Consider the following 17,077-nt stretch of genomic DNA (forward strand, 5'->3'; position numbering starts at 1 on the left):
CATTAGACTAACAGGGGAGCCCAGAACTTCCTTTCTCAGGCAATATTTTTCACGATAAAAGGAACATTCCATAAAAATCAACAATTTAAGCTGGTAAGGAGCCTTCTCCACTACAGCAGTACCAGCTGCTATAACCTGATTCGATTGGACTGAGTGGTGAAGGGAAGGCAGAGAGGTGGGAGGCAGCCTATTGCAATGCAAAACCAGGAAAGCATTTTGGAAAATATCCGATGAATTTAAAATGCAGCAGGGAGATGAAAACCCTGCCTCGGCAGGCTGATATTACCCCTACGTTGCCTCAAGGAGCAGAGCTCCTGTTATTCTGCCACCAATCGCTTGGGGAAGAAACATCAGCACGGGGAGAGTTATGGATCTCGACGCAGCAACAAAGGGAATTGATTTTCAGAGCAGCTCTCCCCACGGGGGGCAAAGGACAAAATAATGAATGGTTTTCGCCACTAACATGTCAGCTGCTGAATAGTGGTTGTCACCAAGCGCAGCTACAAGGCACTCTGCGGGGTTTGCCGCCTACCAGGCCCTTTAATTCAGATGGCCCGAGTTAGAGATTTCTAACCCGACTGCTGCACGCGATGCCTCTCCCCACCACCGCCGTGCTCGGCTCCAGACCACCGATACGCTCGTCGAACGCTCATCGTTTTCCCTTCGGACTGACCTGCCTCCAAGACCCTCTTAAATCCTCACCTTTCAGCCGTTCGCAAGCAAAGAGCTACATGACTGATCAGCCCTGACAGCAGCTAATTGAAGACCAAATTATTCTTGTTTAAGAGGCCTGAAATCAGGCTACTATATATTGGCTCCAAGTTTCTCTGATTTTTCTTGTCTCACAGGAGGGCACTGAACGCACATCGACGTGAGGAGAGTGATGCAACAGCCAGGGGCAGCTGCTCTGTTTTCAGGTTCTGCAGTTCAACAGTGTTCAACATATCATCATCTGCATCCTGCTTCAGACAGCCTGAAAACACAGCTTTCCTTCTGGTTAGGCAACAAAACTCCACTTTTGTATTTTGTCACGCAAATCACTTTTAGCAAGTCAAGATCACATTTTCAGAAACGTAAATTTAATACCTTAGTTCTACCCAGCACAAACAAAGCCAAGCTACCACGATCTGAATTCAGACGCTGCAATGATTAAGGTTAGGAGTTCAGTGATGACTTGGCCATAGTGCATTATATTCATGTACAACAGCATCGTTTAGTTATTATAATACATGCTTCATTCAGACACAAATGTCATCCCCACCAAACTGTTTATAGGATAAGGGACTAATTTATTTCATTATATAGTCTCCCCTGTTTCACAGATCTGCTCGCACTAATGTTGGTTACAGTATCTCTCTTGCATTCAACTTGAAAATAAAATGCAAGTAGAAAAGGCAAATTGCTGAAACAGGACTTTACCTTTCAGTGTTTAAAAATGATACTTTACAACAAGTTTAGCAGCTCTCTTCTATACAAACCGAATTGCTGTGGGTTTCTCTAGCTCCTTGTATTTTACCATAAGTCTCCTCAGCCAAACTAGACGAAGAGAACCTTTCTCAAGAAACTCTAGTAAAGTCCTAGGAAAAAAAGGCTCTCTCAGTGAAGAAATGTTATTCTTTTTCCCCAAACTCCACAAAAGCATACACAACAGTACTTCTTCTCCTTTCCTCTCCTCTCTTTCACGTCCCCCACACCATATTCACCCACACAAAGGACACTGTTATATCCCTTCCTATTACAAATCTTGCTCCTGCCCTCATTTTCTAGAGATTAGCAAACAGGCAGCTCAAATCAGCTTTTGCTCGCTGCACTAAATGCAATACGGCCAAACAGTAGCGCGCAGCCTTTGAGAGCATTTCCCTGAAGAACAACACGAGGTGTGTCAGGTTCCGGAGATAAGATGCCTCCATTTGCCTTCAGAGACAAGGGCATGATTACAAATGTTACAAGCTGGAATTTTTTCTTTACCATAGTTAGTTCTGAGCTACCTGCTGCAATCAATAGTCATGTTCTTATGAAAGGGAAACCCACGGATGTGAATAACTTGGGTTCAGCTACTAGAGCTTCCCATCTGGCGTGCAGCTGTGCAAACACCCATGCCGAATCCAGGAAGGGGAAGGACCATGGGCTGGTGATGCAGACAGACCTGTGCTTCCGTACAGCCGTCGCCCGGCCTCAGAGTGCGTTCTTTAAAAGCCAAAGGAGCGCTGGTGCTCCTTTTTAAAGAGGTGTCCAGTCCAGTTTCAAGGCTGTCAGTGCAAAATGCCGAGTACAAGAGAAAATCCCTCCTCGGCAGCCGTAAGCCGGTGTCCCTTTATCAAAGGGCAGGCAGTACCCGTACGAGTGGTCCCATTAACCTAGTCGCAACTGCCACAGTTCATTTTCCCAAACAATCAACATTAAATTGTGCACACTTAAAAGCAGCAAGGCACTTGACTGACAGTTTAACAAGCAAGCTGACAGAAGCATGACAGCTTCTATACAGCACACCTCCGCTGGCTTGTTTGTAAGGTTGATGGCCCCATCTTTCTTTTTTAGCTATTACATTCACTCATGAATTATGCAGAATTGATTTAATAGACCTCAACCCTCCAGGAAAGAGCACGAGAGTGATAGTCTGTCACTTGGCAAACACCACCAGCCTGCTCCCTTCACAGATGTTTTATTTAGAGAGCCGTAAGTGTACGCTGTCCTGTAAAAACAGATAGAAGACACAGCCTCCCAACCCACACACTCAGTGCAAATATAATAGATGTGACTTGCGTGACAAGACAGAACAAGGTGGTGGTTACTACACATCAGAGTCACAATCTTTACAGATAAGGATGGAGATGAACAATCTCACTTGGGAGTGAATCACAGCCTCCACAGCCAAGCTGTTTGCTCCAACGTAACAGCCATTCTTGCTCTAAAAGAGTTGGCAGTCGAGATGAAAGTAAATTTTGGTTTTATTTTCACTTGCATACAGGCCTGAAGCTAGTAGCAGTCTTTTCCCCCTCAGTTTTGGGCAATGTACAGGAGAGGCTCAGACTTGCGCGAGCTAACAACTTTAGGTCTACTGAAACATCAAGGATCATCCCTTGGATAGAAATAATCTGCTCAAGCGTCGGAATTCTGCTGCCAGGAATCAAGACTATGCGATGTTAGACTGACCTCCCCCCCAAAAGGCAAAGGGACTTTTCCAGACTCCCAGAGCTAGTTATAGGACAATGCCTACATGCTAGACCAAGAACTTCATCTTCAGGCAGAAACTGTGACGTAGCATCCAGGTGTCAAACAAGCTCCTAGCAGTGTCACCAAGGCAGTTTCCATCACGAGGGATTCAGGAACATGTAAGAGCTCCCCACAAAGCGTACTCTGACAGGCAAAGCCCACATTCAAGGGTAGAAGTCCAAAGTGCAGTGCTCCTTAAGCAAAGCTCCCTGAAGCAGAGGTAAGGCACACGGCAGACTGCTTCTGACTTGCACGATAAGCATGCTGGGGGCCTAACAACACTGCAGAGCTCCCTGTTAATCGTCGTCTGGGCTGATGGGACCCCTTGTACACTAAAGGGGGAAGAAAATCCACAAAAACAAACCTCACCTTAGGCAGGTACAGAAGGCCCTACAATGAACAGATCCTTACTAGGAACGCTGGCAGCGCGCAGCTCAGAACTGCAGAGAAGGAAACGAATGCCGTGTGCGCCCTTGCAAGGGGCAAAGGAAGAGGGGAAAGGAGAGACTGCAACATCAAACTGTTCTGTGGACCGATATGGGGGTTGAGGTAGACCCCCTTACAGAACATCAGGCTTTCGTCAAACATTTTGAACTAGTAACCAAAGTTGTTACTGTTCCAGTTCAGATTCAACCAAGATTTCAAAGCAACAGCTCTGAGTTAATTATCTCTCACTTTCAGAATGAAAAACAAACAAACTACAGTTAAAACCAGTTAAAACCTGAAGACAGGTCTGATCTCACTTGCACATCCCTTTTACTTCAAAACTTAGAAAATGTGACATGAAAATCAACGAGACATAATTGCACAGCTTCACAAGATCATTTTTATAGCAAGATGTTATTCTGAAGAATTCAAGTATCTACAGAACCTGAAATGAGCAAACCCCTTTTATTATTCAAGAAAGTGAATATCAAACTCATTAGCAGCCCAAAAAGTATGTACATTATAAAATAGTCTCTTATATTATCTTATCTTATAAGCCAACATGATGCAGGCCAGAGGTATAGTAAACTCACCAGCAGTAGATTATGGCTCCACTGAGCTAGTGATCACACAGAACCTAGAAAAAAGTCCTGGTACTCAGTAACTTACAGCCTAGATATTCTCATCATTTCTCCGTGATCATTTATTTCTTACTAGACAGCCACACATACTATAAAGCAATCTTAAAATCAACCTGCCCAAGAAACACGATCATAATCATGTCTCAAAACAAACCTTTTTTGGGACGGGGTTTTGGAGGTTCTGTAGCCACTGGCAATGAAGAAACCTGAAAAGGCAGAAGAAGATTGTTAAAAACACCAGGGCAGAGTTTCTTGAAGAAATATTCCACAAAATAATCAGAAAAGACAACTGGCAAATCCCAAAAGAAGGCATAAAAATAGCAACATCTCTGCTAGACAAACTCTGCCCTACCAAGCATTAATCTTTCCTAGCCATAGCGATGCAGAGATTTCTGTTCACTGTGTAGATTAAATAAACCCACTCATTTTAGAGTACTTTCCTGTTTTGTAGGTTCACTGATATTTATTAGGATTCTAGAAAGTGATCGTTACATTTTAAAATCCAAAGTCTCAAGCATTTAAAATGCTGTTTAAAAATTGTAACAAATGCTTTTGACATTTCCCTGTATAAAACATTTATAATTACAACAAAGTGGTTCCTGGGGAAAGAGAATGAAAAGAACGGATAGTCTCTGCACTGACCTATAGTTAATAGATACGAACCAGCTTTGCAGGATCAGACTGTAACTGAGAGAAGTTTGCTTCAGGAGATTCAGTTTTACAGTTCACATCAAAATGATTTTTGGGTCATCATTAATAGAATCTGTTTCGGGGTAAGATGACCAAATTCAATATTCAGCATTCTGCCTTTTCTTGACGAAGAAATAAATACTACGGGAAGTCACCCATTCAAGAGAAAGAGGCAAGTGCCCCCTGCCCAGTGCACTGCCTGAAAGCAGGTGCATTCTCAAGGTACTCCGTCATTTCTAACACCCACTCCCACTGTTTTTGATGATAAGCTAAATTACTCTGCCTTAGTGAAGCTGCGGTCTTTTTACAGAAACTGAATATATATTTTAGAACACAGGGAGCAAAACAAAGGCATGTCTAGGCCAGACTTTTGCCCCTGAATATGGCCAAAAGGAAGTAATTTCAGAAAGCATCAGAGCCAGTACGCGAGAGAGCATAGCAAAGTCCCGTGCATGGAAGGCAACAAACCTCAGCCTACAAATACTGCCCAAAGCAGATCTCACGGACAAGCAGGTAACTAGTTCATGGAAAAAAGATGTGTTTTATAGAGCCCACAGCATCCTTTTGCTTGTTCTTAGAACTCAGTCTGTCTAGTCAGCAAAAACAAGCATCCACAGAAGAGAAACGTGGTTACACAAGCGAACCTTTTCTTTCTTTGTCCTCCAGTTCTCATGGTGGAAGAGACATCCCTCACTCCACTTCCCCACCCTGTGCAGGATTTTATAGACCTGTTTCACCTCTCCCCTCCTTAATAAGCAATTTTGCATGCTGGAGAGTCAGTCTACCTAGTCATTCCTTGTAATGTTTGGGGAATGTTTTCTAGTCCCACTCCTCCTTCCCCACTTTTTTCTTTAATTGAGGTTGGGAAGAGCAGAACTGCATACAATATCTGAGACACGGGAATACCCTTGAAGCATACGTAGCATAAAGACTTTTGCTGGGTTTGTTTCCTTACGATTTCTAACGTTTTATTTGCTCTTTTGATTGCTAAGAAGAAACGCACAGTTGATATTTTTGCAGAAACACCCAATTCCAAGATCTTGCTCCTAAGCAGCAATACCCAGCTAAGAGCCCATCATTTTTTGACATCACTGCCACATTTTTTTACACATCACTGCCATTCTGCGCCCTGTCACTCAGCACTGTTAGATTCCGCTGTAATTTCTCAGCTACTTCTCACCTTTATTATCCCAAGGAACTTCTTACTAGTCATCCTTTTGTCCAGATCATCTGTAGATACACTGAACACACCCCCTGCACAGATCCTTGTAAGACCCCACTGATGACCTCCCTCCACCACAAAAATGAGCATTTATTCCTTCCCTCTGCACCTCACCTTTTAATAAGATATTTATCCACAAGAGGACCTCTCTCACTCCAAGACCATTTAGTTTCTTTAAGAGCTTTTGACAATAAGGAATCAAATTGTACGATTCTGCCTGTTCAGCAGGTGGAATGAAGACAATTTTGCAAGAGCCCCAAGACATGGAAAAAAGTGATCTGTGCTGTACTTAGAGAAAGGCTTGGATTCAGTGAGAGAACCCACTGTGACATTTACATAACATTTAATATGTATTTTACAGTTAGTGCAGTAAGTATATAATAATGAGCATACAGTAAATATATTTCATCACGTGTTCTTAACCTTCCCTTTTAGCTCTCAATACAGGTCTCTCCAGGGAATTTAACACTACATTAACGCCTGAACACAGGTGTCTCCAGTTCCGCTTGATCCAGCACCACCATCGGCGGGGCTGAACTAGCAACCGGTCACCACTGGCGCCCCGGGGGCGGCAGGGGAAAGCAAGACCGCCGGCGACAAGGCTGCCTCCAGCCCCGTGAAAGTCAGAGGTCTGAATTTCCATTATGCTTTGGCTGCTCGACGTCCAGAGAGAAAAAATCGTTTTTTAAAAACAGCTCCGAAATAAAACTGAGAACAGGAACCTAAATCGTTCGACCCCTTTCTCTCCGCGCCAGTTTTGGAGCTCGCCCTCCCGCCTTCCCGCCCTCCCGCGCCGCAAAGCTCTCGCCAGCGACAGCGGGAGCAACGGCGGCCCCGGCCCGCGCCCGCGCCCGCGCCCGCGCCGCCCCGGCCGGTCCCTCCTCACCGGCTCGGCCTGCGGCTCCGCCATGGCGTCCGGCCGCGCGAAGCTCCTCGTTGCCACGGTTACCGGCCGACCCGGAAGAGCTTCCGGCGGCGGCGGCGGCGGGAGGATGGGGAAGGCAGAATCATAGAGGAGATGAGCGTGGCGGAAGTGAGCTGCCAAACCGCCACCTGCCGCGGCCGACGGGAAGATGGCGGCGGGAGCCCCGGGGCCTCGCCCGCCCGCGCTCCCTGGCGGCGGGGCGGCGGCCCCGTGATGGCGGCGGGGCCCGGCCCGACCGGGCCCAGCAACAGGAAACGGCGGCTGCGGCCTTTCCTCGGCCAGAGGCAGCGGCCGGTGGGGCGGCCGTGGCTCTCACCCTGCCCGGAGTGCCCGGGCCCCACCTCTGCATTTCCCCACTGCGGCCTATGGTTTTCTTTGCCCAAGAGCCAGAGCGATGCGGAGGGCTGTGGAAGAATCTCACGCCTAGTTTCTCCGGGGAGGAAACCCCCTCTTTCCCCCGGCCAGCGCCCAGGCTCCCCTGGGAGCGCCTTCCCTCCTTCCCCGTCGCCTCGGGGAGCCTGTCCCCACAGCCACGGTCCTGCCCGGTGGCGTCAGCGTCCCTGCTTTTCCTGGGGCAGGAGCTTGTCAGGAGCCTGCGCACACAAGCTGCGCCCAGCACTATGGCAAGGGAAAGCTTCAGCATGCCAGAGCGGTTGGCTATGAAAAACACAAAAGTAACTAATGAAATAATAAAATAAAAGTTTATTAGGAATGCTTTCTCTCCCTGTTTATCTTTAACATGGAACAGTCCAGCAGATTACAATGAAATTGTCTAAAGAACAGTTACTTCCACAGCACAAGGTGGTCTCTAGGAGAAGATTAAAGGGCGAGGAGGCTTCAGGCCGATCCCCCCTCTGATTGTGTCCCCACCCCAGTGCCTGGCAGCAGCACCCTGGGCAGCTGAAAGGAGCTCTGTAAGAAAGGTGTCAGGGCTCTACTTGTCTCTTAAAACACAATTTCCTAGGGTATGGTTGCGCTAGAACAGTTTAGGTCTATATGCATTGAAAGTTTAGTCACTACCTACAGAGCATAAACACCAGAGCCTCAAGAGCCCCTAGCAGTCAGAGGGAGCTTTTTTTACACTGTATTTTACACTAGCTCAGTCCTTTGTAAGACATGGAGACCCATTTAATCTTTTGAATGCTACCATCAAGCAACCAATCCATCAGTGCATCCGGCTTACAAGCGTGTCTCCGCGAAAGAGCAGGGCCCATCCGCAACCTGCCCCGCTCCGCTTGGTATCTGCCACAGCGTGGGCGAGGAGGAGCCGGCAGGAAGAACTGCACCCCTTCCAGCTGGTGTTACTGGTGACAAAGTCATTCCACACACAGAGAATTCCCGTAGGAGTAGTCAGAAGCTGGACTAAAGGAACAGTGACAGATTGCTTCCACAGAGCTAACTAGCAGAAGGTGGTTTTAATCATAATTATCTTAAGTAAGGTCTGTCAACAGCCATCAAGATTCAAGACAACACTGAGCAGGTTTCCCTTCATGATTAGCAGCCAGTTAGAGCCTGTCCTTTGCATTTGGATATGCAGTTCAGGGGACACCAAGTCAATAAAAATCCCAACAACAAGTGGGATCCATTCTTCCACCCACCTGACCTGGCTAGCCACTGCTCTTCACATCAGCTCCGGAGGAGCACACCGCTTCAGAAAGCATTTTAACATCTGAGCGACGCTTCGGATGGGAGAGTTTTGCGAGCAGCCTGGGGCAGCTTGGAGCAGCCACCCGCCGCAGGCCTGACCCCGACAAGAGGCCTTTGCTAACATGGCTCCCGTGGTACAGCGGCCTCCTAGCAGAGCAGAGCAGAGCAGAGCAGAGCAGAGCGCCTGCTCCGTCCCACCCCTCGCCCTCGGCAGCCTGTGAGAGAAAAGCGCACAGCAACCTGCACGCGTGCAGATATTCTCCAATGCAATTCCCAGGGGCAAGTGAGCCATCGTGGGGGAAGCGGAGTGCAAAAGCAGATACCGAGGCACAAAATTACATTTCTGGAGGTGTCAGTACTCATCCAACTGCTCCTCTGCAAATGCAAGTGAGCTGAAGTGACTCAGGTGCCAGCTGAAAACAGCCTGTCTCATCACAGACCTGCTTGTGATCTGCTGCTTCTAATTCATCCCTTTTCAATTTGTCCCCCCTTTAACATTGGCAGAAAGCTTTTAGGACACTAGCCTGGCGAAAAATACCACAGAAGGAATTCCTATACAGGAGTAAATTTAATAAAACCACCACCAATTGTTTACTTTAACATAGCTCTTGTTACAGAAATCATAAAAATGGACTCAGTAGCTAACTCATTAGTTCTTTCCCCTTTTAATTGAAAAAAATCCCCCACTGATTTCAATTTCTACTGCACTAGATGGAGTGTTAAATATTTGCCAGGACAGTATGCCCAATAATTGAGCCCAAAACAAACACAAAGACAATTCCATCATCTTTCCTTTTCAATGTTACGACTTGTTATAATGTAAGTGAAACTTAACAGCAAGGAACGTTCCATTCGACAGATGAAAGGGGGAGCGAGAGGAGAGCCACAGCTGAACTCTTTCAATAGTCTCTTGAGAAGTGGTGCAAAATACCCCTCCTTTTCCTGCCTCAGAATAAAAAAAGAAGAAGAAAAAAAAGCCTAAACACACACTTCCTATAGGTTCAGAGCGCGTGTCCTGCGTGCATGGGGGGGGGGGGGGGGACAGCTGAGGTCGATTTGGGCAGGTAAAGCGGTACCAATCGGAGCAAAAAAGGCAAAGCATCCTGAATCACGATGTACATTCATCACTAATGCAACGCACACCGGCTTAATGAGATCAGGAGCCCAAAGTGAGGGGAGGGGTCCGTTGCCAGCAATGGATACGCACAAAACCACGGAGGCCATGGACATAAAGGAACTGCAGGAAGAGGAGAAACCCAACTTCTCTGGTAAAAGCCCTCAAAAAAAGTCACTACACCAGCACACGCTTCCCCCACCCCATCCCAGGGAAAACAAAACAAAACAAAAATAATCAAACTGAAAGAAAATGCACAGCAAATAGACATAATCTTGAAGATTTTTAAAGAATAAATATTTTTTTGTAATTAAACATTATGCAAACACGTGCCACGCTTGCTCTTTGTCCATGCATATGCGCTATATACAACTTTGAAAAATACTGTGTTGTCCTCTTTTTTTGTTTTAAAAGTCATATACAAAGTTTTTTCCTTGCTGTGTACCCCCCTCCTCCCCTCCCCAAGAATCACCTTTACAATGAGCCAATCGACATTCATTCATGTACTTGGGTGGAAGAGAGGAGGAGGGGGGAGGGAGAGACATCCCCCCTTACCAAAGTACATCAAAATGGCTGGTTTGGACATGAAAAGCAGTGTCAAGAAACTGGTTTAAATTTCATCTGTACTACACACAGGAAAAGAAAGATAGAAAAGAAAAAGGAGTCGGCTTGGAGAATGAAGCTACGTTACAAGTTAAAGTTGGAGGGTTTTTTTTAGTGCGTCTGTCACACTCTTATTGGCCGCCTAGAATACTGTTGTACAATGGTTTATCTACCTTTTTTTTTTATTACAATATAATTTACTTAACGTTTCTGTTAACAAAACAGAATCCCGGTACTACAGACCAGCGGTGTAATAGGCGTAGTGCCTTGTGTGTGTATTTTGTTTTAATTGCATGAGCACTCTAGATGGTAAAGTTTTCAGAGTTCATTTTATGCAGGGCCAGTCTCAGTCCTCAATGTACTCCCACAGGTCCTTCTCGTAGCCTTCATGCACATGCTGCAACAAAACCCTTCGTCGACTCTCGCAGTATCTGCAGCAAAGGGCACAGCACAGAAAAAACAGGTTAGGAAGCACTGCTTATTCTGCGCAGCAAGTAACACAAACCTAAATTACGCCTCACTTTCAAAAGAGGAGATCCCCTGAGAAGGGCTTCGTACATGTAGCCGGTTAACAGCACTAATTAAGACTTTAGTTACTCTAGTCGCTAAGTCAAGGTCCCTGGCTGAGAAAAACATCATGCAAATCTCGAGGTTCCCATGCAAAAAGATCCCCAAAGCCCTTATAGCTGAGAACCCTTCAGTTCCAATAATAACCAAAAAATGGAGAAATAGCAGCTACTATTTGTAAAAGCCAGAGCACGGGGTGACACCCGAAACGGGATGAAGGTCTCAACACTGCTCACCGAGCCATGTCAAAACACCACAAGCCAGCAGCTAGCTGGGCAGAACCTCGGGGCTGCTGACCCGCTTTAAATCCCCTCCAAAATCCCAGCGGAAATGGAAGCGGTCAAGCATTGACAGCTGGCTACAAAAAGGGTACTGGCCTAGCCGGAGTTCAAATTTTACCTCGCACAGCAATTGCTGTGCCTCTGAGAGGGGCACTAGGCCCTGTAAGGTCTTCCCATCTACACTCCTTTAAACAGACAAAGCTGCAAATAAAACTGATCCCAGAGTTAGGCACAGTCCTACCAGGATCAATGATACTGAGGAAAAGTGATATCATAGGAACATATCAAAAGCTGCCATGTTCATTTCAGGTGCGTTAGCCAACTAAAAAGATAAAAGCAGAGAAATGTTTAAAGTATTCAGGTTCCAAGAGCAAATTATAAATAAGCAGCAGGCATTTCTGGATTAAACCCCTTGCAGCGGTGATGCCAAATTCGACATCTTCAGGCACACCGGGGACAAAACATCATCTCAGCTGCTCCGGAGGCCCCAGGTGCTGGTTCGGCAGCGCACAGACAGTGCCCTAACGCTAGAGCCGCAAGCTGAGCCCGTCCAGCTCGGAGCAGCGTGCTGCAACACAAGAAACTAGACCGGAGGAGCTGACTGCTGAGTTACCGGGTCCTCCTGGGAGGACGGTTCAGTGCCTGGGCATGTGTATCTGCCAGGGTGGCATCTGAGGGGCTTCTGCAGCTGGGAACCCTGCCTTCACTGCAACAGCAAACGTCCCTCCTCTCCCCGAAGCCAGGTGCACATAGGGGATGCACAGAGGCATAGGGGGAATCTCCGAGCATATTGCAGGAGACTTGAAGAAAAGGCTATCCTTGATCACAACACATTAACATGTAGGCATAAGTGTGGAAAGTGTACCATGGCAGCCTGAACTCAGAACTGTCTCACTTTAAGTTGCACTCCTAATACTGCTAACGTCCAGTATCTGCTCAGATTGTCTGCTTTATCTGAATAAAACCATTCTGGCTCTTCTCATCGCTATCAGCTGTTGCAACATAAATCATCGTACACAAAGTCCCATTGATTTTATGAAGCATGTGATAGGGAACATGCACAGTACCCGCTTTCCCAAACTTCAGTTGTTTGCTGTTGGTGGGGGTTTAATCCTGTTTTCTGGAAATGTCATGAACTTCACAAGCTAAGAGATCAAAACAGCTGAAACCGAATTAGCTAGGTGGTCAGTTGCTGCAATTTCCCAGAGTTCTTTAAAACCCATCTGCCCACCTTGACAACCATCCTCGGTCCCAGTCTCACATCAACATACTGTAAGCAGCACAGGAACAGCACTCCGCAGGATATGATTAAGACATGACTGAACTCGTTAATTAGGGACCTGCGCAGGCTTGACAGATGCATACTTTCTTCCCAGAAACACACAGGCAGGTTTGGGATATTATGTCTCAGGCAGGTCAGGCCATATTAGGTTTTAATTTGTTCTGGATAGTTGTTACCATCCCTAGAAGGACATCCAGTTTCACAGGACTTAAGCAAACAGCAACACAAGCTGAGATCCCAACTTCATGGCAGTCTAAAAGTTACAAAATGTCTCAAAAGAGAAGGTCCAATAGACCTGTCCAGTCCTAGCCGTAGGCCTGCTGCAGGTGGTGACTACTTCCACACCCCACAGAATCCCGTAGCCATAAAAGCGCATTTTACTTTGGCAGTGGGCTTTTTTCTTTTTCCAAGTTAGAGATAACAAATTAGCGACTCTGGCAAAATGCCTCAAAAACGCAACCCATAATCCTGTGACTCATCCACGTTTACAGCTTTGTATTTTTCCACTGTGCAGGAGTGATTCCCTCGGACTGGAAGACATGTGTGGCACGTGTATCACCTGGGCCCCAGTTCTTCAGTTCTCTTCCACAGCTGAGAGCAGGCTGCTCTCTCCCCTTTTCTTCTGTACAGCTCCTCTCCTGTACCTACATTTGCTCAGGGGACATACTGGACAAATGGACCCAACACACACTGCATTGTTGAAGGGAAACAGCTGATCACTGTCTTATGGCAACACATCCCAGGCCAAAATTGTCACTTGGGAACAACAAAGTCGCTCCTTGTTCTTCTGTCTCGGTCCCGGCCGCTCCCAGGGGCTCCTTCTGCGTAGGAAGAGCAGTGACCAGAAGCAATGGCTCTTCACACACAAGCCTTTTCCATTACAGGCTCGCATCTTCCGGCTACTGCTCAGCACAGCAGACGCGAGGCAGAGGTGAGGGCCTCCCCTGGAGGCTATCACCGCCCCGAGGGCTGGTCCCAGCCGGGGCACGTAACAGCGCTGCCAGTATCTGCACGGGGGCTTCACTGCTGCTGATTTCAGGGGCTGGCATGCAACACTACTGCTGCGCTCAGATGCCCAGGGACTGGCTGCTGATCACAATGTATGGCAGAAGGCCAACAGCAAGCAGCTTCCTAGAGACATGACTCTGGAGAAATCTGTAACCTGGCAAGTACACATGCCAGTACTAATCACATGGGAGGGCAAATACAGGTGCTAGAACAGCTCTGAGACAGATGATTCAGAAACTAACCTGTACTTATCCTGTACTTTCTGCTTTATGTCTTGCAGCGAATCTTGGGATATATCTCGCTCAAGGTACCCAGAAAGCACCTCTGTAGCATTCTCTAAGTCTGCTTGGTTATTCTGTAAAGACAAAGAGCACCAGTTTTTTTGTTTGTTTGTTTTCCAGATGAGACTTTTCTACAATCCAAATGAAAATTAATACTGAAATAAAAAGCAGGATGAGATCCAAAAATCTCATTTACTCACTCAAGTAACCTGCTCTGAGCATCAGAATCAAAAAAGCAGAAATGTCTTCATTCAATCAGAAGAGAATATGCGTATCTACCATAAGGTCTTATGCCTTCCTTGATCTGCAACAACCTAGCAAGCCTACACAAACCCTTTCCTTACTATTTCCTTACTAGAGCATGGCACAAGCCAATTTGTCTTCCATTCTTTTCCTTGTCTATTTAATTTTTCCTAGCATTAGCAAAGACTCCTGGTGCACACAAACCAGCATCAGAGCACAGCTTTAATAGTGCTCAGTAGTTCTGTGCTGCATTTGCTGAGCATGCAGCACAGAAGCATTTGGCTTGGGTTCTGCACAAACACTGGTGAAGGATTGTTTTAATCATACATAGCCAATACAATTTCACCTGTAAAGCAGACTAGACTTCCATGTTTAGACCTTCAAGTGCTATTTTACTGAGAATAACCCTGGGTGGGGTGCGTGTGAGAGCTATTTTACTGATAGGAACCTGGAGTGGGGCAACACCAGGGAAAGACAAAAACGCCAGATTTGAGCTTTAACGCATTCTTCACCAGTTCAAGCCATCAACCTTGATCCCTTTCTTGTTTCACAATGCAGCAATTTTTAATTCTACTTTCTCCTTCTCCAAAAGAAAATGCTGTGTAATGCCCAACAGGGCCTCTAACTTTCGCACAACAGAATACCAGGACCAACCCACTTCTGTAAAACTGTGGGACAACAGCTTTTCCAAGCATTAAATCCCTATTTCACTGTAAACTTTGTAATCTCAGTTCCTGAAAAGCATGTTTTCTCCTACCTCAAAGATAATGGACTGATTATTCTTTTTGAGGTAGAAGGCAAAGACGTAAGTGTACATGAGTGTGGCACGACACTGGCAGAGGACGTCGACTGCTTTCTTCAGGAACTGCACCTCGATCCACGACATATTGTGCTGCTGCATCTCCTCCATTTTCTGCTTCACCTGAGCATAGAGCTTGTGCTCGAAGCGCAGGCTCTGCATGTGGTTCATATAGCGGTTGCAGTAGAACAGGTACCTCTGCAGGGCTGCTCTGGATCGCTGTGTTAATTCCCATTAGGGGAAAAAGAGAACAAATAGTTAAAACAAAGTAATGACTGTAAGAGAAGTAAACCCTTCACGAGGCTCTTCCTGACCCTAAGAATGAGCTTCCTTCCCAACGGTGTTTCCTCTCCTCTCACACTGGCCAGATTCAGATGGCGCCACTTTGCACAGCACCGTTAACCCCGACACCGTGCAGGGACAAGAGGCCAGACCTGCTGCAGCTCACTACCACACAGCGAGCTTCCTAGCACAGCTATGCCATTCTCATGCCCAGCCTTGAAAACAAGTAGAATCACACTGCTAAAGTCTGACCAGTTTTATTTTCAGCCTCCCATCTCCAATTACAGGACATAAATGCTACCAGTGTCATGACAAACAGTAAGAAGCAGCTTTTCTTTTTTTCAGCTAATAAGGAATTTGAAGTAAAAAAAATGACTGTGCTTGTATTAAGAGGGCAACCCTAGGTTGCCTAGGCCACGCTGATTATAGAGCAGGGGAAAGATGCCATGTGTTAAGTAGTACAAGAGAACCAAGATGACTCAGTACGCAGCCATTGATCTTATTTTCTTTTCACTAACAGATCAGCTGAAAAAATGACAACATGTGCACGGTTAAACTTGTACAGCATGGATGTACAAAATCTCAATCCAAGTCACACTTATCTGCCAGAGGAGGGGTTGCTGGAAATGTTTTGGATTTTGGCTATCACAGCACTTTGACGAGGATGCAGGAAATGGATTTCTGCAAGCTGCAGCACACAGCATGCAATCCCTCCCCATCAAAAGGGTTTTGCCTGTGCCATCCATATTCACAAAACAGTAAAATGCAGCTGCAACTTCACCCACAATTTCTACTCATGTCAGGCTTCCAAGAACAGTTACTGGAACAACTAAAGTCTATTATATTATATTATGTTCAGAAGGTATGTTGTGCTTAAAAGCACCTCAGGATTAGCATCAAGAACTTTGCAGTAAAGAGCATTTTACAAGGGGTGTCAGGTTTGTTGCCTCAGACCCACAGCATTACGATGACTTCATGTGAAGAGCTGTTATAAAACAGGCAAGACAGCATGACAGATAACTGAGTTAATGTGTTCTTTAAATTGGGTTAAAGTGACTTTGAACGTTTTCTTTGGCACAAAACAAGAGTCCAAAGCTGCTGTGGAACTTAACTGCCTTTTGGATTCGTGCCCAAATCCAGGAAATTCCCCAGGACTGATTTATAGGTTTATGGAAAGCCCGAAAGCATGCCGCAGGATCGGTGATCACCCTAACCCACCAAAGGTTATGGACTCACCTCCTGTGCATCCCTTGCTGCCTTTGCATCATCCTCGTTGTAGCGATTACAGTTGTACCTGTAACGGGGACAGCGAATCCACAGATTTTAGTGCAAACGGATGCTGTGTGCATTACCACTTCCTTGCCTCCCAGCAAGGCGTAGTCCTGAACTCACCAGGCAGATCCATGGGGCTCCCAGGGGCCCAGGCACACCCAGCAGAACTCAGCTTTGCAGTTCTGGTTCCGACAGACCATGTGATTGCAGCCCCCATCCTTCTCGATGGTCACGTGGCATTTCGGGCATTCCTGGTAACAGGGCATGGATTACCATTAACACGGAAAGCAAGACATGATTTGGAAAAAGGGAAGAGTGGGACACCTAACCATCTTACAAACAGCAGTAAGGAATCGCATGTCAGGTGAAAGGCATGATTTACTTTGTCCCTTTGATCATCAAGATCCTCTTCCAAGTCAGACCTAAAAATACTTCCAAACTCAGAACAGCTGGGTAACAAAAAAAAAAAAAAAAAAAAAAAAGCAGCCATCCACCCACCCAAGGAATAACTAATTTTATGTATGTAGCTACCATACATTCCTAGTGGTACACTGGATGGGCGATTTTATGACCTTCTCCAG

General features: G+C 46.3%; 2 protein-coding genes across 3 annotated transcripts in view; both read right to left on the reverse strand.

Moving 5' to 3' along the window:
* The window catches only part of BBS4 (Bardet-Biedl syndrome 4), a 42,934-nt gene extending 35,743 nt beyond the window's left edge, over positions 1 to 7,191 (reverse strand). For both annotated transcript variants that reach the window (XM_026115244.2, XM_026115235.2), the window contains exons 1-2: positions 7,079 to 7,191; positions 4,435 to 4,486 (exon numbers count right to left, since the gene is read on the reverse strand). In XM_026115244.2, coding sequence (XP_025971029.2) covers positions 4,435 to 4,486; positions 7,079 to 7,102 — 76 coding nt within the window. In that variant the 5' untranslated portion in view covers positions 7,103 to 7,191. The remainder of the gene's footprint in view (positions 1 to 4,434; positions 4,487 to 7,078) is intronic.
* A 613-nt stretch (positions 7,192 to 7,804) lies between these two features.
* ARIH1 (ariadne RBR E3 ubiquitin protein ligase 1) overlaps positions 7,805 to 17,077 on the reverse strand; it is a 67,184-nt gene continuing 57,911 nt past the window's right edge. The window contains exons 10-14 of the mRNA XM_064517641.1: positions 16,617 to 16,747; positions 16,461 to 16,518; positions 14,901 to 15,161; positions 13,862 to 13,974; positions 7,805 to 10,912 (exon numbers count right to left, since the gene is read on the reverse strand). Of these exons, the coding sequence (XP_064373711.1) occupies positions 10,828 to 10,912; positions 13,862 to 13,974; positions 14,901 to 15,161; positions 16,461 to 16,518; positions 16,617 to 16,747 (648 nt within the window). The 3' untranslated portion in view covers positions 7,805 to 10,827. The remainder of the gene's footprint in view (positions 10,913 to 13,861; positions 13,975 to 14,900; positions 15,162 to 16,460; positions 16,519 to 16,616; positions 16,748 to 17,077) is intronic.

Source organism: Dromaius novaehollandiae, chromosome 10 (assembly GCF_036370855.1).
Source record: "Dromaius novaehollandiae isolate bDroNov1 chromosome 10, bDroNov1.hap1, whole genome shotgun sequence".
NCBI lineage: Eukaryota > Metazoa > Chordata > Aves > Casuariiformes > Dromaiidae > Dromaius > Dromaius novaehollandiae.